The sequence below is a fragment of the Centropristis striata genome, chromosome 7, assembly GCF_030273125.1.
Source record: "Centropristis striata isolate RG_2023a ecotype Rhode Island chromosome 7, C.striata_1.0, whole genome shotgun sequence".
In the NCBI taxonomy this organism is placed as follows: Eukaryota; Metazoa; Chordata; class Actinopteri; order Perciformes; family Serranidae; genus Centropristis; species Centropristis striata.
In genome coordinates, this window is record NC_081523.1 from 335,081 (window position 1) to 359,789 (window position 24,709).

A 24,709-nucleotide genomic window follows, 5' to 3' on the forward strand; every position below is an offset into this window, starting at 1 on the left:
GACCTACATATAAAATATAAAAGTTTTACATGACATTGGTTTAAAAAAAATGTATTTTTCATTTTAAATGTTTTCTTCTCATGAAAAAATACTTTTAACTAATTTTTTTTAGATTTTTAGTCACGAGAAAAAAGTAAAAATCACAAAAAAAAGTTAAAATAACAAGAAAATAGTCAAAATAACGAAAAAAAAGTTGAAGTGAAATGGCCGATCCCCTGAATGGATCCTCCTGGAGGAGGTCTGTAATGGATCCTCCTGGAGGAGATCTGTAATGGATCCTCCTGGAGGAGATCTGTAATGGATCCTCCTGGAGGAAGTCTGTAATGGATCCTCCAGGAGGAGATCTGTAACGGATCCTCCAGGAAGATATCTTTAATGGCTCCTCCTGGAGGAGGTCTGTAATGGCTCCTCCTGGAGGAGGTCTGTAATGGCTCCTCCTGGAGGAGGTCTGTAATGGATCCTCCAGGAAGAGATCTTTAATGGCTCCTCCTGGAGGAGGTCTGTAATGGATCCTCCTGGAGGAGATCTGTAATGGATCCTCCTGGAGGAAGTCTGTAATGGATCCTCCAGGAGGAGATCTGTAACGGGTCCTCCTGGAGGAGATCTGTAACGGATCCTCCTGGAGGAGATCTGTAATGGCTCCTCCTGGAGGAGGTCTGTAATGGATCCTCCTGGAGGAAGTCTGTAATGGATCCTCCTGGAGGAGATCTGTAACGGATCCTCCTGGAGGAGATCTGTAACGGATCCTCCTGGAGGAGATCTGTAATGGATCCTCCTGGAGGAGGTCTGTAATGGTTCCTCCTGGAGGAGGTCTGTAATGGCTCCTCCTGGAGGAGATCTGTAATGGCTCCTCCTGGAGGAGGTCTGTAATGGCTCCTCCTGGAGGAGATCTGTAATGGATCCTCCTGGAGGAGGTCTGTAATGGTTCCTCCTGGAGGAGGTCTGTAATGGATCCTCCTGGAGGAGATCTGTAATGGATCCTCCTGGAGGAGATCTGTAATGGATCCTCCTGGAGGAGGTCTGTAATGGATCCTCCTGGAGGAGGTCTGTAATGGCTCCTCCTGGAGGAGGTCTGTAATGGATCCTCCTGGAGGAGGTCTGTAATGGCTCCTCCTGGAGGAGGTCTGTAATGGATCTTCCTGGAGGAGGTCTGTAGTGGCTCCTCCTGGAGGAGGTCTGTAATGGCTCCTCCTGGAGGAGGTGTGTGTGTTGATGCTGTGTTTGTAATGGCTCCTCCTGTGTTTCTCCTCCTCAGGCAGGAGGTGCAGGAGAACTGCGTCCGCTGGAGGAAACGCTTCACCTTCGTGTCCAAGATGAGCGCCAACCCGGCCACCGGAGTCCTGGACCCGTCCGTCTGCAGGGTCTCCGTCAGGAAGGTAGGACTCAGCACCACCAGGGTCCCCTGGAGACCACCAGGGTCCTCTGGAGACCAACAGGGTTCTCTGGAGACCACCAGGGTCCTCTAGAGACCACCAGGGTCCTCTAGAGACCACCAGGGTCCTCTGGAGACCACCACGGTCCCCTGGAGACCACCAGGGTCCTCTAGAGACCACCAGGGTCCCCTGGAGACCACCAGGGTCCTCTAGAGACCACCAGGGTCCTCTGGAGACCACCAGGGTCCTCTGGAGACCACCACGGTCCCCTGGAGACCACCAGGGTCCTCTAGAGACCACCAGGGTCCCCTGGAGACCACCAGGGTCCTCTGGAGACCACCACGGTCCCCTGGAGACCACCAGGGTCCTCTAGAGACCACCAGGGTCCTCTGGAGACCAACACGGTCCTCTGGAGACCACCACGGTCCTCTGGACACCACCAGGGTCCCCTGGAGACCACCACGGTCCTCTAGAGACCAACAGGGTCCTCTGGAGAGGGTCCTCTGGAGACCACCACGGTCCTCTAGAGACCAACAGGGTCCTCTGGAGACCACCACGGTCCTCTAGAGACCACCACGGTCCTCTGGAGACCACCACGGTCCTCTAGAGACCAACAGGGTCCTCTGGAGAGGGTCCTCTGGAGACCACCACGGTCCTCTAGAGACCACCACGGTCCTCTGGAGACCACCACGGTCCTCTAGAGACCAACAGGGTCCTCTGGAGACCACCACGGTCCTCTGGAGACCACCACGGTCCTCTAGAGACCACCACGGTCCTCTGGAGACCACCACGGTCCTCTAGAGACCAACAGGGTCCTCTGGAGACCACCACGGTCCTCTAGAGACCACCACGGTCCTCTGGAGACCACCACGGTCCTCTAGAGACCAACAGGGTCCTCTGGAGACCACCACGGTCCTCTAGAGACCACCACGGTCCTCTGGAGACCACCACGGTCCTCTAGAGACCACCACGGTCCTCTGGAGACCAACACGGTCCTCTGGAGACCAACAGGGTCCTCTGGAGACCAACACGGTCAAATAAATATGACTTATAAACAGCCTGAGTAAAGATTATAAAGACTTTCTGTGGAAAAACCTGCCGATAGCTTTTTTTGAGTAAATGTCTCCAGTGTTTTTGTGTAGATGTTTTTAAAGCTGCAGTTGTTCTCGGTGGGACAGAATCAAGAGATTCTGACCGAAATCTCACTTTTTTTAAGCTTCGTTTTGGTCACTTTTTCTCAAGGAAACTTTCTATTCGGATGATGCGTTCAAGGACAGGTCATATTTTGACGATAATGCCTGTTTTTACAGGTTTTCTTTGTATGATAAGTGGTTGTTTTCTGCCACTTTTAGTCCGTGTTCTGGAAGGAAAAGCTGCCTTTATATCGTCTCTTTACCTTTTATACTTCTACTCTTCCCGTCTCTGTTTCCGGACACTTAGATTCTGAAGGTTTTATTGGCGTGACAGTCGGCAGAGCGGTGTTTCGGCCTGTTCAGGGACTCGGCAGAGGCAGATTTCTGTTCTCACGCTAACGTCTGGAGGATATTTGTGTGCAGAAACCTCCTGGTGCTGCTCTCTAATCTCAGCCCTGCTCTGTAATTGGAGGCCACAGTGATATAAAGTTGGTTCAGCTTCATGACTGTCTTCCTGTTTGTTCTCCTGCAGGAACTCAAAGGAGGAAAAGCTTATTCGAAGGTAAGAGGTCCTCCCCTCCTCCTCATAAACACCTCCTGCTCTCTGCAAACCTCCACGTCTCCTCCTGGAAATGTGACTAATGAATCACTCTTCCTCCTTCTGTTCCCACTGACTCAAGTCAGGTCACAGTTTATTTATAGACATTTAAAAACAGGCTAACAGTTAGCTCTGTAGCAGTACAGTGTGTATGTGCTAACAGGCTAACAGTTAGCTCTGTAGCAGTACAGTGTGTATGTGCTAACAGGCTAACAGTTAGCTCTGTAGCAGTACAGTGTGTATGTGCTAACAGGCTAACAGCTAGCTCTGTAGCAGTACAGTGTGTATGTGCTAACAGGCTAACAGTTAGCTCTGTAGCAGTACAGTGTGTATGTGCTAACAGGCTAACAGTTAGCTCTGTAGCAGTACAGTGTGTATGTGCTAACAGGCTAACAGCTAGCTCTGTAGCAGTACAGTGTGTATGTGCTAACAGGCTAACAGTTAGCTCTGTAGCAGTACAGCGTGTACGTGCTAACAGGCTAACAGTTAGCTCTGTAGCAGTACAGCGTGTATCTGCTAACAGGCTAACAGTTAGCTCTGTAGCAGTACAGCGTGTATCTGCTAACAGGCTAACAGTTAGCTCTGTAGCAGTACAAAAAAATCTGTTTTATCACCAAATTAATTAGTTTATTAGTGTTTATTAACAGTTGATTGTTTGTGATTGTAGCAAAATAATGAACATTTCCTCATTCCACTTTCTCACTTAATGAGATATATATATATATATATATATATATATATAGTTTATTTATAGACATTTAAAAACAACCTCAGTCGACCAAAGTGCTGTAGAGTTATTAAAATAGAATAAAATCATACACAAATAGTTGTAAATAAAAACTCAATCCAAAAACAGATAGAAAAGAAAAATAAAAGGCTCAAAAAGTAAAAGAAAGCCAAGGATTTGGGGACTGAACGCGAAGGAGAATAAATAAAACGTTTTTAATAATGTTTTAAAGTGCTCAACAGACTCCTCTCTCTCTAATTGTTTGCATAAATATATATATATATATATATATACAGTGGTGGAAGAAGTATTAGGATCCCTTACTTAAGTAAAAGTACTAATAAAAACACTGTGAAATGACTCCACTACAAGTAAAAGTCCTGCATTCAAAAACATACTGAAGTAAAAGTACAAAATGTACTTAAAGTATCAAAAGTAAAAGTACTTGTTATGCAGAGTGGACCCACTCAGATTGTTTTATATATTCTAAATATATTATAAGATTATTTGTATTGATGCATTTATAAAAGTAGCATTTTACTGTTGTCCAGATAGAACTAATGTTAACTACTTAATACACTGTTATGTTTTATAAATGTGTAATCATATTAAACATATGGTATTTTTTCATGTTGAATCTGAAAAGTAACTAAAGCTGTCAGCTAAATGTAGTGGAGTAAAAAGTACAATATTTGCCTCAAAATGTAGTGGAGTAGAAGTATAAAGTTACATAAAATGGAAATACTCAAGTAAAATACAAGTACCTCAAGATTGGACTTAAGTACAGTACTTGAGTAAATGTACTTAGTTACTTCCCACCACTATATATATATATATATATATGTGTGTGTATATATATATATATATATATATATATAGTAGCGGTGGAGGAGTCATGTCTGGTGGAGGTAAACGTTGTGTTGATCCTCGACAGGAACCGTTTCCTCTGTTGTCGCCACGTTTCCATTGAGGTTTCCTTTCGGGCGGAATATAGCTCCACTTCCCTCCTGAGAAGGTTGCTTCCTTTAAAACACAAACCTGTGAAAACAGAGTGAAGAATGGGAACCTTTAGTGGCTCGATCAGAGGTCAAAGGTCATGAAGGCGTATCGCTGTAATCAGTATCTTTAGTGTTCTTTTAGTCCTGATGATTAGAGAGATAAGAAGAGCCTCTGTTAGCTCTGTAGCAGTACAGTGTGTATGTGCTACCAGGCTAACAGTTAGCTCTGTAGCAGTACAGTGTGTATGTGCTAACAGGCTAACAGTTAGCTCTATAGCAGTACAGTGTGTATGTGCTAACAGGCTAACAGTTAGCTCTGTAGCAGTACAGTGTGTATGTGCTAACAGGCTAACAGTTAGCTCTGTAGCAGTACAGTGTGTATGTGCTAACAGGCTAACAGTTAGCTCTGTAGCAGTACAGTGTGTATGTGCTAACAGGCTAACAGTTAGCTCTGTAGCAGTACAGTGTGTATGTGCTAACAGTTAGCTCTGTAGCAGTACAGTGTGTATGTGCTAACAGTTAGCTCTGTAGCAGTACAGTGTGTATATGCTAACAAGTAAAGAGTTAGCTCTGTAGCATACAGTGTGTATATGCTAACAAGTAAACAATTAGCTCTGTAGCATACAGTGTGTATGTGCTACCAGGCTAACAGTTAGCTCTGTAGCAGTACAGTGTGTATGTGCTACCAGGCTAACAGTTAGCTCTGTAGCAGTACAGTGTGTATGTGCTAACAGGCTAACAGTTAGCTCTGTAGCAGTACAGTGTGTATGTGCTAACAGGCTAACAGTTAGCTCTGTAGCAGTACAGTGTGTATGTGCTAACAGGCTAACAGTTAGCTCTGTAACAGTACAGTGTGTATGTGCTAACAGGCTAACAGTTAGCTCTGTAGCAGTACAGTGTGTATGTGCTAACAGGCTAACAGTTAGCTCTGTAGCAGTACAGTGTGTATCTGCTAACAGGCTAACAGTTAGCTCTGTAGCAGTACAGTGTGTATGTGCTAACAGGCTAACAGTTAGCTCTGTAGCAGTACAGTGTGTATGTGCTACCAGGCTAACAGTTAGCTCTGTAGCAGTACAGTGTGTATGTGCTACCAGGCTAACAGTTAGCTCTGTAGCAGTACAGTGTGTATGTGCTAACAGTTAGCTCTGTAGCAGTACAGTGTGTATGTGCTAACAGTTAGCTCTGTAGCAGTACAGTGTGTATATGCTAACAAGTAAAGAGTTAGCTCTGTAGCATACAGTGTGTATATGCTAACAAGTAAACAGTTAGCTCTGTAGCATACAGTGTGTATGTGCTACCAGGCTAACAGTTAGCTCTGTAGCAGTACAGTATGTATGTGCTACCAGGCTAACAGTTAGCTCTGTAGCAGTACAGTGTGTATGTGCTAACAGGCTAACAGTTAGCTCTGTAGCAGTACAGTGTGTTTGTGCTAACAGGCTAACAGTTAGCTCTGTAGCAGTACAGTGTGTATGTGCTACCAGGCTAACAGTTAGCTCTGTAGCAGTACAGTGTGTATGTGCTACCAGGCTAACAGTTAGCTCTGTAGCAGTACAGTGTGTATGTGCTAACAGTTAGCTCTGTAGCAGTACAGTGTGTATGTGCTAACAGTTAGCTCTGTAGCAGTACAGTGTGTATATGCTAACAAGTAAAGAGTTAGCTCTGTAGCATACAGTGTGTATATGCTAACAAGTAAACAGTTAGCTCTGTAGCATACAGTGTGTATGTGCTACCAGGCTAACAGTTAGCTCTGTAGCAGTACAGTATGTATGTGCTACCAGGCTAACAGTTAGCTCTGTAGCAGTACAGTGTGTATGTGCTAACAGGCTAACAGTTAGCTCTGTAGCAGTACAGTGTGTATGTGCTAACAGGCTAACAGTTAGCTCTGTAGCAGTACAGTGTGTATGTGCTAACAGGCTAACAGTTAGCTCTGTAACAGTACAGTGTGTATGTGCTAAAAGTTAGCTCTGTAGCAGTACAGTGTGTATGTGCTAACAGGCTAACAGTTAGCTCTGTAGCAGTACAGTGTGTATGTGCTAACAGGCTAACAGTTAGCTCTGTAGCAGTAGGCGTGGCCTGAGACTTTAGAGAGCCACTGGTGCATCTAATATAAACTCTTCTTCTTCTTCTTCTTCTTCTTCTTCTGCTCCCTCAGCTGGGCTTCACAGACCTCAACATGGCGGAGTTTGCAGGTTCTGGCTCCACCGTTCGCTGCTGTCTGCTGGAGGGATACGACACCAAGAACACACGGCAGGACAACTCCATACTGAAGGTGATAAAAACAAAAAAAAACTAAACTAATACTAATAAAAACTAAACTAAAACTAATAAAAAACAAACTAAATCTGATAAAAACGTATAAAAACTAAACTAAAACTAATGAAAAACAAACTAAAACAATTAAAAACTAAACTAAATGTGATAAAAACTAAAAAAACCTGAAACTAAACTAATAAAAAACAATCTAAAAGTAATAAAACTAAACTAAAAGTGATAACAACATGGTTTTAGACTTTTTCTATTATGTCATAAACTCTGAGGCTGAAACTAGTTTTATCATTAACTCTGACCTCTGACCTTTCCATTGATCTCTTCCACTTCACATGTTCAGTCAGCAGGTCAGAGGTCAGAGGTCACAGGGACCTTTGTTACGTAAAACTGGAGACAAAAAAATCTGTTTTATCACCAAATTAATGAGTTTATTAGTGTTTATTAACAGATGATTGTTTGTGATTGTAGCAAAATAATGAACATTTCCTCATTCCACTTTCTCACTTAATGAGATATATATTTATATTTGTATATATATATATATATATATATATATATATATATATATATATTCACCTCTATGGAATCAGCACCATCATGGCTAGAAGTAGGAGAACAAAACACGTATTTTGTGCAGAATAACACAGTTATAGTGACATAAATCATTACAAAGAATGAAAAAATGCAAGATGAATTTCTTTACTTATTTATACTTACTTATATTTATTTATTTATATACCAAACTAAATCTAATAAAAACAAAGTTAAACTAATAAAAAAACTAAACTAAAACTAATAAAATTAAACTTTAGTTTTTATTAGTTTTAGTTAGTTTTTTATTAGTTTTAGTTTAGTTTTTATTAGTTTAAGTTTATTTATAATAGTTTTAGTTTGTTTTTTATTGGTTTAAGTTTATTTATATTAGTTTTAGTTTGTTTTTTATTGGTTTTAGTTTCGTTTTTATTGGTTTTAGTTTAGTTTTTATTGGTTTAAGTTTATTTATATTAGTTTTAGTTTAGTTTTTATTGGTTTAAGTTTATCTATATTAGTTTTAGTTGGTTTATTATTGTTTAGTTTGTTTTTATTGGTTTTAGTTTAACAGGTGAAGCTTTGTGTTTCTTTTATTACTTAATAATAAAGCGATCAGCAGCTGCAGCTGCATGTCTTCAGTGTGTCTGCGGGGTCAGGAGTGTTTTTATTGGTTTAACTTTATTTATATTAGGTTTAGTTTAGTTTTGACTGGTTTTAGTTAGTTATTTATTAGTTTTATTCTTAGTTTTTATCATGTCTTCAGTGTGTCTGTGGGATCAGGAGTGTTTTTATTGGTTTTAGTTCAGTTTTTATTAGTTTAAGTTTATTTATATTAGTTTTTGTTGGTTTATTATTAGTTTAGTTTAGTTTTTATTGGTTTTAGGTTGTTTTTTATTAGTTTAATTCTTAGTTTCCTGCATGTCTTCAGTGTGTCTGTGGGATCGGGAGTGTTTTTATTGGTTTAACTTTATTTATATTAGTTTTAGATAGTTTTTTATTAGTTTTATTCTTAGTTTTAATCATGTCTGGAGTGTGTGTGTGGGATCAGGAGTGTTTTTATTGGTTTAACTTTATTTATATTAGTTTTAGATAGTTTTTTATTAGTTTTATTCTTAGTTTTAATCATGTCTTCAGTGTGTGTGTGGGATCAGGAGTGTTTTTATTGGTTTTAGATAGTTTTTATTAGTTTTATTGTTAGTCTCCTGCATGTCTTCAGTGTGTGTGTGGGATCAGGAGTGTTTTTCTTGGTTTTAGATAGTTTTTATTAGTTTTATTGTTAGTCTCCTGCATGTCTGGAGTGTGTGTGTGGGTGTTTTAGCGCCTCCTGCTGGTCGTCCCCACCAACCAACAGTCACGAGTTCCTCTGTGTCTCTAGTCTGGAGACGTCAGAGTCTGAAATGACTCCAAACGTTTCCACTGCGTCTGTTTTATTGTTGCAACTCTTCACTTTGTTTCTCCTCCATGAATATTAACCCTTTGATGTTCAACATATAAACACCTTTTAATACACAACATGGTTCATTCTCCATGTTATTAATGCTGCTGTGTGTTTGAATATCTTTATTTATTACAACAGATCATTATATCCATGTTTCCTTTCATACTTTATGAAGAAAAATAGTTTTTGTATTATTACATCAAGTTTACAGACATGGGTCTAAAATGACCTTGTGCATTAGAAGAGTAGTGATACAAAAAGTGATTCACTGTCTTTTTTAGTCATTTTGTGTCTTTTTTTTGGTCTTTTGTGTCTTTTTTTGGTCATTTTGTGTCTTTGTGTCTTTTTTGGTCTTTTTTGTCATTCTGTGACTTTTTTTTAGTCATTTTGTGTCTTTTTTGGTCTTTTTGTGTAATTTTGTGTCTTTTTTGGTCATTTTGTGTCTTTTTTGACATTTTGTGTCTTTTTTTTGTCATTTTGTGTCTTTTTTGGTCATTTTGTGTCTTTGTGTCTTTTTTGGTCTTTTTTTGGTCATTTTGTGTCATTTTGTGTCATTTTGTGTCTTTTTTTAGTCTTTTTGTGTCTTTTTTTGGTCATTTTGTGTCTTTTTTGGTCATTTTGTGTCTTTTTTTTTGTCATTTTCTGTCTTTTAACCCTTTGATGCTCAACATATAAACACCTTCTAATACACAAACCTATATCCATGTTTCCTTTCATACTTTATGAAGAAAAATAGTTTTTGTACTATTACATCAAGTTTACAGACATGGGTCTAAAATGACCTTGTGCATTAGAAGAGTAGTGATACAAAAAGTGATTCACTACATTAACAATGTGAGTATATGTGTAACTATGTTTGTCTTATTTTGAAGGTTTAACTTTAAAAGAGTTGTTAGAACCACCAGATTACATTGGAAAATCACATATTTTAACATTTGAGACTTATTAGAGCCACCAAATAATCACTTACATTAGAAAATGTAAGAAAAAAAGACACTAAATTATTTTAATAAAGACACAAAATGACCAAAAAAAGACAAAAATTATTAAAAAAGACACACAATTATTACAAAAATACACAAAATTATTAAAAAGATGCAAAATTACCAAAAAAGACAGAAAATTATAAAAAAGAAACACACTTATTAAAAAAGACACAAAATTATTACAAAAATACACAAAATTATTAAATAGACACACAATTATTTAAAAGACACAAAATTACCAAAAAAGACACAAAATTACTAAAAAAGACACAATGATTTTAATAAAGACACAAAATGACCAAAAAAAGACACACAATTATTTAAAAAAGACACAAAATTATAAAAAAAAAAGACACAAAATTATTTTTAAAAAGACACAAAATTATTAAAAATACACACAATTATTTAAAAAAAGACACAAAATTATTTTAATAAAGACACAAAATGACCAAAAAAAGACACAAAATTACCAAAAAAGACACAAAATTATTTTTAAAAAGACACAAAATTATTACAAAAATACACAAAATTATTAAAAAGACACACAATTATTTAAAAAAAGACACAACATTTCCAAAAAAGACACAAAATTACCAAAAACAGTAATTAAAGGGACCTTCCACACACAACACGGTAAAGTGCCATTCATATAAAACTCACATTAAACTTTCATATCAAGGTGGGGGCCACAAAATATCATCACGAGGGCCACAATTGGCCCGCGGGCCGCCAGTTTGAGACCCATGATCAAAAATTACCTTGTGCATTAGAAGCGTAGCATTTTAAAAGAAGGGTTTTTATTCAAAAAGTAAGAAATGAAAACATAAAATGAGGATGTATGATGATCAAAAACAAACTAATTGAGGAAAACCTGCAATACTCAATGATGAAAATAATTTATTACAAAGATATAGAACATAAAAACTCCGTGTTGTGCATCAAAGGGTTAATTATAATAAAGGGCAATAATTGATCTGTAGCGTTAACTTTGTAGCTTTGCATGTTTCATCCCTTGTTTTAAAATGAAGTGTTAATATTTATTTGATATTTGTGACAGGTGATCATCGGGATGACCCTGCTGTCTGGAGATCCATGTTTTAAAACGTGAGTATTTATAATCGTCACATTTTTTTATCGTGACGGTCTGTTTTAATGTCACAGAAGAAAGATACAGAATTAATTAAATTAAATTAATACCAAACTAAAAGCAATGAAAACTAAACTGAAACTAATAAAATTAAAAATTACATTTACAGAGATTTCTAAAGATACAGAATTTATATTATATATATATATATATATATATATATATATATATATATATACATTTTTAACCCTTTAACCAGATTATTGAGCCCTTATAATAATAATAATAATAATTATTATTATTATATCTTAATAATTATTATTATTATTATAATTATTATTATATATTTTATGTCCATGTTTAACCTTTTAACCAGAATATTAAGCCCTTATTATAATAATAATAATTATTATTATTATTACATATTTATTTCCATTTTTAACCTTTTAACAGATTATTAGGAATTTATCATAATAATTATATATTTTATGTCCATGTTCAACCTTTTAACCAGATTATTAAGCCTTTATAATAATAATAATAATAATTATTATTATTATTATATATTTATTTCCATTTTTAACCTTTTAACAGATTATTAGGAATTTATAATAACAATTATATATCTTATATCCATGTTTAACCTTTTAACCAGATTATTAAGCCATTATAATAATAATAACAATAATAATAATAATAATAATAATAATAATAATCTTTAGCTCTGAGCTCTTGAATCCGTCCCTCACTGATAACTGGTGTTGTGTTTTGTCTCCGAGGCCTCCGAGCTCAGCCAAGTCCATCTCCGTCCCGGGACGAGAGCCCACCCTGCAGCTGGACTGTAAGGGGGAGGGGACGGGAGGAGCAGCAGGAGGCGCAGGAGGAGCAGCAGGAGGAGGAGTCTCTCTGGGCCGAGCCCCCAAACCCAGACCCTCCATCATCAGCTCAGGTTCACAGAAGCCCGTCTCCTTCAGCTCTACTTCCTGGTGTCTCATGTCTGGGTACCAGGACGGGAAGCTGCTGAACAAACGCTGCAAAGTTTATTTTAGTCTGTTTAGGTGATTTTCAAAGCGGTCATGTGACCTCTGACCTCCTGCTCTGTGAATGAAAACAGGCTCTCTGTGTCCCACTGGTCTCCTCTTTACATACATGATGCTTTATGCTGATAACATGCAGTTTAAGGCTAAAACCTCATAGTTTTTATCATGTAGCACTAAAGTCCAACACCCAGAATGAGGCGGTCTCACTCGCCGAAACGCCTCTAATCTGAATACGAGCCGTCCTAGCGGTCTTTAGTCTGGACTTCTTTAGTCCCTGTAGAAGAGCAGGGTCTTTATTCTCCCCTGAAAACAGCCTGGTTGCTGATTGGATAGAACGCTAAGCAGGATGTGACGTAGTACTGGACGCCACAACAACACGCAACATTTGTAAAAGCTGGTGAAGCAGTGTTGGCAACTTAGCAACTTAGTTGCTAAATTTAGAGACTTTCCAGACCCCCTTAGAGACTATTTTTCAAGAAGGCGACTGGAGACAAATCCAGTGACTTTTTCTGGTGTTATAGGAGACTTTTGGAGACTCGTTCTTAGTCTTCTTAACGAGCCGCGGGGGCCGGAGGCTCTTCTTAACGAGCCGCGGGGGTCAGAGGCTCTTCTTAATGAGCCGCGGGGGCCGGAGGCTCTTCTTAACGAGCCGCGGGGGCCGGAGGCTCTTCTTAACGAGCCGCGGGGGTCGGAGGCTCTTCTTAACGAGCCGCGGGGGTCGGAGGCTCTTCTTAACGAGCCGCGGGGGCCGGAGGCTCTTCTTAACGAGCCGCGGGGGTCAGAGGCTCTTCTTAACGAGCCGCGGGGGTCGGAGGCTCTTCTTAACGAGCCGCGGGGGTCGGAGGCTCTTCTTAACGAGCCGCGGGGGTCGGAGGCTCTTCTTAACGAGCCGCGGGGGCCGGAGGCTCTTCTTAACGAGCCGCGGGGGTCGGAGGCTCTTCTTAACGAGCCGCGGGGGCCGGAGGCTCTTCTTAACGAGCCGCGGGGGTCGGAGGCTCTTCTTAACGAGCCGCGGGGGCCGGAGGCTCTTCTTAATGAGCCGCGGGGGCCAGAGGGTCTTCTTAACGAGCCGCGGGGGCCGGAGGGTCTTCTTAACGAGCCGCGGGGGCCGGAGGGTCTTCTTAACGAGCCGCGGGGGCCTGAGGCTCTTCTTAAAGAGCCGCGGGGGTCGGAGGCTCTTCTAAACGAGCCGCGGGGGCCAGAGGCTCTTCTTAACAAGCCGCGGGGCCAGAGGCTCGTTAAGAAGAGTAAGAACGAGTCGAAGCGGCACAGTCCTCCTCGGAGGGGATGTTAACCCCTTAGCGTCCAGTCTACAAATTGCTAACAGGCTAACAGTTAGCTGAAAACCAATACTGTGAGTCAGAATAAATCCCCATCGATGGTTCCAGCTGTGTCTTGTTGTCTTGTTGTCTCCAGGTCTGCTGGAGGAGTCCGAGGTGAACCAGTCTGGTCCTGCAGACGTCTTCCAGTCCGGTCACTCCCGTAACTCCAGCTACGCCAGCCAGCACAGCAGGATCTCAGGCTACAGCACCGAGCTGTCGTGCTCGTCCAGCCTGTCTGACCTCACTCACCGCAGGAACACGTCGACAGGCAGCAGCACCTCTGGGGGCGTGGCCTTCACTGTGGACACGCCCCCCGACGGGGACAAGGACGCCGGACGTCCAGAGAGACCCCCTCGCCCCCCGCGGCCTGCCCTGCCCCCCAACAGGCCCTCCAGGTACTCACAGACATAATAACAGAGATAATTATGTAAGAGCTGATATCTAGACATTTAACATGGTTTTATTGATAATAACCAAAATCATTATGAATAAAACCATGTTAAATGTCTAGATATCAGCTCTTAAACTAAACTCTTATCAGATATTGTTGTTGTTATCATTATATTTGTCCAAACAAATGAACCTTTAGTTGAACCAGACATTAAAATGAACAAGAAACTGAAGAAAACAAGGAGGTCTGACATGTTTTTCCGTGACTGTATGAACCATTTTACTTCTACTCTCCTACAGTTTGGAGGAAAATATTTAACTTCACTACATTTAACCTAAAAAAAAAATCATATAAAAAGATGGTGGAGATGGTGTGAAACGAGAGTTACATATGTAACTACGGTTCTATGAATTCTTACTGACCGCCAGGTGAGCTGCTTTAAACACTGGATATTCTATCTCGGGCATGCGCTGGTCGAGTAGTTATGCCAACAAAGTGACCTGTGACCCCTGGATGACCCCTGGATGACCCCTGGATGACCCGGGAACATCTCTAAGTTCTGGTGTCACCAGAGGATCTGTTCCAACTGGATCTTCTCACGAAACTGAGATCCGAGTGACGGAGAACTCTGGCGGTCATCCAGAATTCATAGAACCGTAGCCTCCAGCTCCTCTGGTGTCCCGCTCTAACTCTGGTGTCCCGCTCTAACTCTGGTGTCCCACTCTAACTCTGGTGTCCCGCTCTAACTCTGGTGTCCCGCTCTAACTCTGGTGTCCCGCTCTAACTGTGGTGTCCCACTCTAGCTCTGGTGTCCCGCTCTAACTCTGGTCTCCCGCTCTAACTCTGGTGTCCCGCTCTAGTTCTAGTGTAACGAGTCTAACTCTGGTGTCCCACTCTAACTCTGGTGTCCCGCTCTATCTCTGGTGTCCCGCTCTATCTCTGGTGTCCCGCTCTAACTCTGGTGACCCGCTCTAACTCTGGTGTCCCGCTCTAACTCTGGTGTCCCATTCTAACTCTGGTGTCCCGCTCTAACTCTGGTGTCCCGCTCTAACTCTGGTGTCCCATTCTAACTCTGGTGTCCCGCTCTAACTCTGGTGTCCCGCTCTAACTCTGGTGTCCCATTCTAACTCTGGTGTCCCGCTCTAACTCTGGTGTCCCGCTCTAACTCTGGTGTCCCGCTCTAACTCTGGTGTCCCATTCTAACTCTGGTGTCCCGCTCTAACTCTGGTGTCCCATTCTAACTCTGGTGTCCCGCTCTAACTCTGGTGTCCTGCTCTAACTCTGGTGTCCCGCTCTAACTCTGGTGTCCCATTCTAACTCTGGTGTCCCGCTCTAACTCTGGTGTCCTGCTCTAACTCTGGTGTCCCGCTCTAACTCTGGTGTCCCGCTCTAATTCTGGTGTCCCGCTCTAACTCTGGTGTCCCGCTCTAACTCTGGTGTCCCGCTCTAATTCTAGTGTAACGAGTCTAACTCTGGTGTCCCGCTCTAACTGTGGTGTCCCACTCTAGCTCTGGTGTCCCGCTCTAACTCTGGTCTCCCGCTCTAACTCTGGTGTCCCGCTCTAATTCTAGTGTAACGAGTCTAACTCTGGTGTCCCACTCTATCTCTGGTGTCCCGCTCTAACTCTGGTGTCCCGCTCTAATTCTGGTGTCCCGCTCTAATTCTGGTGTCCCGCTCTAACTCTGGTGTCCCGCTCTAACTCTGGTGTCCCGCTCTAACTCTGGTGTCCCGCTCTAACTCTGGTGTCCCGCTCTAATTCTAGTGTAACGAGTCTAACTCTGGTGACCCGCTCTAACTCTGGTGTCCCGCTCTAGCTCTGGTGTCCCGCTCTAACTCTGGTGTCCCGCTCTAACTCTGGTGTCCCGCTCTAATTCTAGTGTAACGAGTCTAACTCTGGTGTCCCGCTCTAACTGTGGTTGCCCACTCTAGCTCTGGTGTCCCGCTCTAACTCTGGTCTCCCGCTCTAACTCTGGTGTCCCGCTCTAATTCTAGTGTAACGAGTCTAACTCTGGTGTCCCACTCTATCTCTGGTGTCCCGCTCTAACTCTGGTGTCCCGCTCTAACTCTGGTGACCCGCTCTAACTCTGGTGTCCCGCTCTAACTCTGGTGTCCCGCTCTAATTCTGGTGTCCCGCTCTAACTCTGGTGTCCCGCTCTAACTCTGGTGTCCCGCTCTAACTCTGGTGTCCCGCCCTAACTCTGGTGACCCGCTCTAACTCTGGTGTCCCGCTCTAACTCTGGTGTCCCGCTCTAATTCTGGTGTCCCGCTCTAACTCTGGTGTCCCGCTCTAACTCTGGTGTCCCGCTCTAACTCTGGTGTCCCGCTCTAACTCTGGTGTCCCGCCCTAACTCTGGTGACCCGCTCTAACTCTGGTGTCCCGCTCTAACTCTGGTGTCCCGCTCTAACTCTGGTGTCCCGCTCTAACTCTGGTGACCCGCTCTAACTCTGGTGTCCCGCTCTAACTCTGGTGTCCCGCTCTAACTCTGGTGTCCCGCTCTAATTCTGGTGTCCCGCTCTAACTCTGGTGTCCCGCTCTAACTCTGGTGTCCCGCTCTAACTCTGGTGACCCGCTCTAACTCTGGTGTCCCGCTCTAATTCTGGTGTCCCGCTCTAACTCTGGTGTCCCGCTCTAATTCTGGTGTCCCGCTCTAATTCTGGTTTCCCGCTCTAATTCTGGTGTCCCGCTCTAACTCTGGTGTCCCGCTCTAACTCTGGTGTCCCGCTCTAACTCTGGTGTCCCGCTCTAACTCTGGTGTCCCGCTCTAATTCTGGTGTCCCGCTCTAACTCTGGTGTCCCGCTCTAACTCTGGTGTCCCGCTCTAACTCTGGTTTTCTTCTCCTGCTGGTGTCAGGAGGAAGCAGGACTCGGTGGAGACTCACCCCTCCTGGGTCAACGACACTCGCATCGATGCCGACGACATCGTGGAGAAAATCGTCCAAAGCCAAAACTTTGCAGACATCAACAACACTGAAGGTGAGGTGGAAAAACAGCATCACACTGAAAACAGACACCTCACAAAAACAAGGACAAAAGTACAAAAATGAGGTTTATTTTGCTTTAAAATATCAAAATTTGCTGCCAATGGAACAAGAAAATTTGTCTTGTCAAGACTTTCCAAAACCAGTAATATTCTCAAATTTACAAGAAAAAAATTCTCAAATTTACAAGAAAAAAGTGACAGATATACAAGAAAAAAGTGACGAATTAATGAGAAAAAAGTGACGAATTAATGAGAAAAAAGTGACGAATTAATGAGAAAAAAGTCACAAATTTACAAGAAAAAAGTGACCAATTAATGAGAAAAAAGTGACGAATTTACAAGAAGAAATTCACAAATTTACAAGAAAAAAGTGACAAATTAATGAGAAAAAAGTGACAAACAGGAAACATTTATTGTGACCTTATTGAATCTGGCACCCAACAAATACCCCATTACAAAACAACTACAACTAATAAAAACTAAACTACAACTAATAAAAACTAAACTAAAACTAAGCATTTTCCAAAAAATAAAAACTGATTAAAACTAGCAAACTCACTCTAAAAACTAACTGAGTTTGAAAACAAAAACTAACAACGAAATTAAAACTAAAACTGATGAAAAATCCCAAACTATTGTAACCTTGGTAATCACAAGACTTTACAGCTTAGAAGAAGAAGGAAACGGGCAGGAATGAGGCCGAGGGAGCAGAAAACCCTGAAGGCTCCAGTTATCAGAGAGGACTTAGTCCCAAACGTGTTAAACCTGCTGGTTAAAGATGGCCGCCACAGTGAAGATGGTGTGTTTATCTCCAGTCAATCATCCATCACAGTCACAACAAGGTGCAACAAGCTGAAGCAGCTCTTTATCACAATCTTTATCTTTATCAGAGTTCCTGCCGGGACAGAGGTCATAAAATATGAAACAAGTCTCGTCACGGCTCTAAAGGTTAAAGGTCGACTTGTTTTATCACATGATGACATGATGTCACAGGTCACACGGCCGCTTTAAAAGGGATTTTTGTACATTTTTCTCTTCTTTTTTTGTTTCATTTGTTGATCATTTTGCCTGTGTTGCAGCTTGAGGCATTCATTTCATTTTGTGTCTTTTTTTGTCTTTTTGTGTCTCTTTGAAGTAATTTAGTGGTTTTTCAGTCATATGTCTGTTTTTGTGTCTTTTTTGGGTCATTTTGTGTCTTTTTTTAAGTAATTTAGTGGTTTTTCAGTCATATGTCTGTTTTTTTGTGATTTTGTGTCTTTTTTGGGTCATTTTGTGTCTTTTTTGTCTTTTTGTGTCTCTTTTAAGTAATTTAGTGGTTTTTCAGTCAAATGTCTGTTTTTTGTGTCTTTTTTGGGTCATTTTGTGTCTTTTTTTTAAGTAATTTAGTGGTTTTTCAGTCATATGTCTGTTTTTTGTGTCTTTTTGGGTCATTTTGTGTCTTTTTGTGTCTTTTTGTGTCTCTTAAGTAATTTAGTGGTTTTTCAGTCATACGTCTGTTTTTTTGTGATTTTGTGTCTTTTTGTGTAATTTTGTGTCTTTTTTGGGTCATTTTGTGTCTTTTTTGTCTTTTTGTGTCTCTTTTAAGTAATTTAGTTGTTTTTCAGTCAATATATGTCTGTTTTTTGTGATTTTGTGTCTTTTTTGGGTCATTTTGTGTCTTTTTTAAGTAATTTAGTGGTTTTTCAGTCATTATAAGTCTGTTTTTTGTGATTTTGGGTCTTTTTAAAGTAATTTAGGTTTTTTTTCTGTCATTTTGTGTCTTTTTTTTGGTCATTTTGTGTCTTTTTTGGGGTCATTTTGTGTCTTTTTTTGTCTTTTTGTGTCTCTTTTAAGTAATTTAGTGGTTTTTCAGTCCTTATATGTCTGTTTTTTGTGATTTTGTGTCTTTTTTGTGTCATTTTGTGTCTTTTTGATACTACCTCCAGTGCCCCCCCCACTTTTCTTTTTAGTAATTTTTTTAAATCCATAGTCTTTAACCCTTCCATGTCTTTTATCCTCCATTAATGCATTTACTGCCCTCTGGTGAGCCTCCACGCTCACTCAAACTGCTGTTAAATCAACATACAGCAATATTTTTTTCAGATTTTTTTCCATAAATCTCTTAAACAACTCCAGACTTGTTCAAAACGACCAAACATGAACTGATTTTAGCAGCAGTGATGTCTCAGGTGTGACGATTATTAATGTGTGAAAGTGTTTCTGACTGTTTCAGACAGCAACCTGCGACTGTTCGTCAGCAGAGACGGGACCACCGAGCTCAGCGGCATCAGGCTGGGAAACAGGTGAGACATTAGTAATCAGACAGGTGAGACATTAATAATCAGACAGGTGAGATATCAATAATCAGACAGGTGAGACATTAGTAATCAGACAGGTGAGATATCTATAATCAGACAGGTGAGATATCAATAATCAGACAGGTGAGACATTAGTAATCAGACAGGTGAGATATCTATAATCAGACAGGTGAGATATCAATAATCAGACAGGTGAGACATTAGTAATCAGACAGGTGAGATATCTATAATCAGACAGGTGAGATATCAATAATCAGACAGGTGAGATATCAATAATCAGACAGGTGAGATATCAATAATCAGACAGGTGAGATATCAATAATCAGACAGGTGAGATATCAATAATCAGACAGGTGAGACATTAATAATCAGACAGGTGAGACATTAATAATCAGACAGGTGAGACATTAATAATCAGACAGGTGAGATATCAATAATCAGACAGGTGAGACATTAATAATCAGACAGGTGAGACATTAATAATCAGACAGGTGAGATATCAATAATCAGACAGGTGAGATATTAATAATCAGACAGGTAAGATATCAATAATCAGACAGGTGAGATATCAATAATCAGACAGGTGAGACATTAGTAATCAGACAGGTGAGATATCAATAATCAGACAGGTGAGACATTAGTAATCAGACAGGTGAGACATTAATAATCAGACAGGTGAGACATTAATAATCAGACAGGTGAGACATTAATAATCAGACAGGTGAGACATTAATAAGCAGACAGGTGAGACATTAATAATCAGACAGGTGAGACATTAATAAGCAGACAGGTGAGACATTAATAATCAGACAGGTGAGACATTAATAATCAGACAGGTGAGATATCAATAATCAGACAGGTGAGACATTAATAATCAGACAGGTGAGACATTAATAATCAGACAGGTGAGATATCAATAATCAGACAGGTGAGATATCAATAATCAGACAGGTGAGACATTAATAATCAGACAGGTGAGATATTAATAATCAGACAGGTGAGATATTAATAATCAGACAGGTGAGACATTAATAATCAGACAGGTGAGACATTAATAATCAGACAGGTGAGACATTAATAATCAGACAGGTGAGACATTAATAATCAGACAGGTGAGATATCAATAATCAGACAGGTGAGACATTAATAATCAGACAGGTGAGACATTAATAATCAGACAGGTGAGACATTTAAAAATGAACAGAACCAAACAGGTTAAATATTTATAATAAAAAACCGAAACTGCAACTATGATAACAAGGTAGTTCAACACATAATATATAGTGACATATAATAATAATAATAATAATAATAATAATAATACAATAAACAATAACAGTTAGAACAATATTTAGAGGTTGTATGGTTTAGCTGCTTAATAAGTTGCTCGATCGATACTTTTGAAAATGAGTATCGTATCTGGATACAATGTTTTAGTATTGATACATGTTTTAGTATTGATACTTTTTTTAGTATTGATACTTTTGACGAGCCGACTCTATGAATGTGTTGCTGTCAGCAGTAACCATAGTGACCATTAACAGAAACAAACATCAGAATGATGAATTTGTTCTTTGGTTGTTTTCAGAGTTTCTGCAGGCGGCTACGAGCCCGTCGTCATCGAGAGCCATTAAAGCAGGAGACCCAGGGGCCCTCAGACCCAGGGGCCCTCAGACCCTCAGACCCAGGGGCCCTCAGACCCTCTGGACCCAGGGGCCCTCAGACCCTCTGGACCCAGGGGCCCTCAGACCCTCGGACCCAGGGGCCCTCAGACCCTCTGGACCCAGGGGCCCTCAGACCCTCAGACCCAGGGGCCCTCAGACCCAGGGGCCCTCAGACCCTCAGACCCAGGGGCCCTCGGACCCTCTGGACCCAGGGGCCCTCGGACCCTCTGGACCCAGGGGCCCTCAGACCCTCGGACCCAGGGGCCCTCAGACCCTCTGGACCCAGGGGCCCTCAGACCCTCAGACCCAGGGGCCCTCAGACCCTCTGGACCCAGGGGCCCTCAGACCTCTGGACCCAGGGGCCCTCAGACCTCTGGACCCAGGGGCCCTCAGACCCTCTGGACCCAGGGGCCCTCAGACCCAGGGGCCCTCGGACCTCTGGACCCTCGGACCCTCTGGACCCAGGGGCCCTCAGACCCAGGGGCCCTCAGACCCAGGGGCCCTCGGACCTCTGGACCCTCGGACCCTCTGGACCCAGGGGCCCTCGGACCCTCTGGACCCAGGGGCCCTCGGACCCTCTGGACCCAGGGGCCCTCAGACCCTCAGACCCAGGGGCCCTCAGACCCAGGGGCCCTCGGACCTCTGGACCCTCGGACCCTCTGGACCCAGGGGCCCTCGGACCTCTGGACCAGGGGCCCTCAGACCCTCTGGACCCTCTGGGCCCCAGGGCCCCTCAGGGCCCCGGGGCCCCTCTGGACCGGCTGTTCTCCTGTGTGGCTGGTCCCCTCCGCGCTCCGGCCGGTCTGAGGCGGAGAGGGAATCGAACCTTCGTCAGTTTGCACTTTAACGAGACTCCGTCTGTCTGAGCCGGTTCTAAAGGTGGATCCAGATCTAAAGAGTCCAGTTTGATTCTCCTCTTTCAGGGATAGTTTTCATGTCTGATGTAGGTTATTAATCTCCTGAATTCTGATTAAAAATAACAATAAATCTCATGTTAAACCAGTTTAATCTGGAAATAATTCCTCTAAGGATCATAAATATGATTTACCAATCTGTCTCTTCAAACGGTCTGTAGCACAAAGAGAGAATCTCCTGGTTTATCTCCACTAGAGGAAAGTTCTCCCCTTTAAAAGGTAGAACATGAAACAGTTTAATGTGTTCCTGTTGATCAGGAGCAGCAGAACAACCGCTTCGTGCCTGAAACATTCTCTACATGATCCTGAAGCGCCACGAAAACTGTTGCACTGCAAAACAAAAAAGGTCTAAAACCAGAAAAACAGTAAATCTGCTGCACGGACAGATAATTTACCTTGACAAGATTTATTAAATTAAGATTATTAAATCTAGAAATAAGCATGTTGAACACTTAAAATAAGAAATTAACTCTTAAAACAAAAACATAAATGATCTAACACTTCTAAATCTAAAGTTTTTTTTTATCTTGGTAAGAACCAAATAATCATCAGGTCACTCTGCTCGGCCAGTTCATCACTGCTGGCAGCTTTACTTTATCTGGTTTAAGAGTTCATTTAGTATTTTAAAGGGCAATTTTTCGACTCCTTTTTTTCTGTTTTTCTGATTAATTTTTCCAGTTTTTCTGAGTAATTTTTTCTGACAATTTTTTCCAGTTTTTCTGACTTTTTTTCTGTTTTTCTGATTCATTTTTCCGGTTTTTCTGAGTAATTTTTTCGGACTATTTTTTCCAGTTTTTCTGACTTTTTTTCCTGTTTTTCTGACTATTTCTTTCCAGTTTTTCTGAGTAATTTTTTCTGTTTTTCTGACTATTTTTTCTGTTTTTCTGAATCATTTTTTCCTGTTTTTCTGCCTTTTTCTCTGTTTTTCTGACAATTTTTTTCTGTTTTTCTGAGTAATTTTTTCTGTTTTTCTGACTATTTTTCTCTGTTTTTCTGACAATTTTTTTCTGTTTTTCTGATTCATTTTTCCTGTTTTTTTGTCTATTTTTTTCTGTTTCTCTGACAATTATTTCTTTCTTTCTGACATTTTTTTTATTATATTTTTGTGAAATGATCTGTCCATGCAGCAGATTTATCTGGTTTTTAGATCTTTTTTCAGTGTGAGATCAGAGCTGGTGACGGTGAGGAGAGAATTCTACTTCCTGTTTGTCTTTTTTTCTGTTTTCTATAAACACTACTGCTGCTACCAAGCCTCTGGTGGATTACTGGTGGATTACTGGTGGATTACTGGTGGTTTATTGGTGGTTTATCGGTGGTTTATTGGTGGATTACTGGTGGTTTATTGGTGGATTATTGGTGGATTATTGGTGGTTTATCGGTGGTTTATTGGTGGATTATTGGTGGATTATTGGTGGTTTATCGGTGGTTTATTGGTGGATTATTGGTGGATTATTGGTAGTTTATTGGTGGTTTCTTGGTGGTTTATTGGCGGTTTCTTGGTGGTTTGTTGGCGGTTTCTTGGCGGTTTCTTGGCGGTTTGTTGGCGGTTTCTTGGCGGTCTGTGGTCTCCGGCGCCCCCTGGTGGAGCGACGTGTTACTGCAGCCGTCTGGGCCCTTTGGTGTTTACAAACATGTTTACTTTGAGTTTGTTTACATATGTTTCGACGTAAACAAACAAACAAACAGCGGAGAGACAGAAACAGAAGACGAGTTCCAACCAGCCGGCTGGTTCAGCTTTTATTTTGTTAGTTTTTAGAGGAAAGTTTTCTGTTGGAGGTTTAAACTGCAAACGAGACGACCGAGAGTCTTAAAATCTGAAGTTTTAGTTTGTAACAAAAAGGTGAAAATAATCCGTCAGTCTGAGAATTATGATCCTTTTTTTTAAAAAATCTCTTGATTTAGTAGAACGAGAGGATTTTATTTTGAAGATCTGGCTGCAACTCATCAGTTTAAATCTGGTAATAATTAGTTTAATTATAGTTTTTAGACTGTTAAATGTCAGATAATTGTTTTAAAAAGAGTCTAAAATGTCCTGATTTTATTTTATTTTTATTTGTCTGCCTTAAACAGAAACATATTCAATTTATAATCATATAAAATAGAGAAAAGCACCTGGAAACAAGCTAATTATTGACATTTATGCTTGATTTAAAAAAACCCAGATTAATCAGTTAATAAATTAATTGATTAGCAATAATCAAACAGCAAATCTTCACACAACTTTAAAGATTCTGTTCTTTATCAGTGAACTTATTTTATCTTGTGCACAGTTTTAAAACATCATTTTTCTGTTTGTTTGTCTATTTAAATTCAGTTTATAAATCTCTTTAAATTCAGTTTATGAATCTCTTTAAATTCAGTTTATGAATCTCTTTAAATTGATTAAACGACGTGGATTTTATTTTCTAACACTTTTCTAAATCAGCATCATTTTCCTGATTGATTTAATTCTGCTATAATTAGTTTAATAATCTTTCATTCGTCATTTAGACGATTAAATGTCAGAAAATGATTTAAAAAGTCCAGTAAAGTGATCAAAAATGCAATTTACAATCATAAAAACTCTTTAAAAGTTGACATTTGTTGACTTATTGTGGTGAAGCTGAATAAAAACAAATCAAATAATCATTCTGGCAGAATATTTTCTCCTTTTTAACAATAAAAAATCATCTTTTAAGCCTCTCTCCTTCTCAGTAAAGGTGTTTGTTTCTTCACACTACATCTATTTGTTGAATCACTACTTTGTTTGTGTTTATTGTTTATTAATCACATGGATGAACCACTGATTTATAGTCGATCTACTTTTCTTTGAAAGCATTTATTTATATATTTGTGGTTTTGTTTTTGGGAGGTTTGGTTCTAAGCTACGCACACGACTCGCCTCCTTTTATTTCTATTAAATCTAACAAATGATTCTATTCTAACCGCAATATTTAGACACAAAGCTTCTGTTTTCTTCTG

General features: G+C 40.8%; 1 protein-coding gene across 1 annotated transcript in view; it reads left to right on the forward strand.

Moving 5' to 3' along the window:
* eeig1a (estrogen-induced osteoclastogenesis regulator 1a) overlaps window positions 1–20,855 on the forward strand; it is a 54,187-nt gene extending 33,332 nt beyond the window's left edge. The window contains exons 3-11 of the mRNA XM_059337820.1: window positions 1,256–1,376; window positions 3,039–3,068; window positions 6,982–7,098; window positions 11,110–11,156; window positions 11,919–12,088; window positions 13,596–13,896; window positions 16,745–16,866; window positions 19,086–19,155; window positions 20,759–20,855. Of these exons, the coding sequence (XP_059193803.1) occupies window positions 1,256–1,376; window positions 3,039–3,068; window positions 6,982–7,098; window positions 11,110–11,156; window positions 11,919–12,088; window positions 13,596–13,896; window positions 16,745–16,866; window positions 19,086–19,155; window positions 20,759–20,804 (1,024 nt within the window). The 3' untranslated portion in view covers window positions 20,805–20,855. The remainder of the gene's footprint in view (window positions 1–1,255; window positions 1,377–3,038; window positions 3,069–6,981; window positions 7,099–11,109; window positions 11,157–11,918; window positions 12,089–13,595; window positions 13,897–16,744; window positions 16,867–19,085; window positions 19,156–20,758) is intronic.
* Window positions 20,856–24,709: the final 3,854 nt, after the last annotated feature.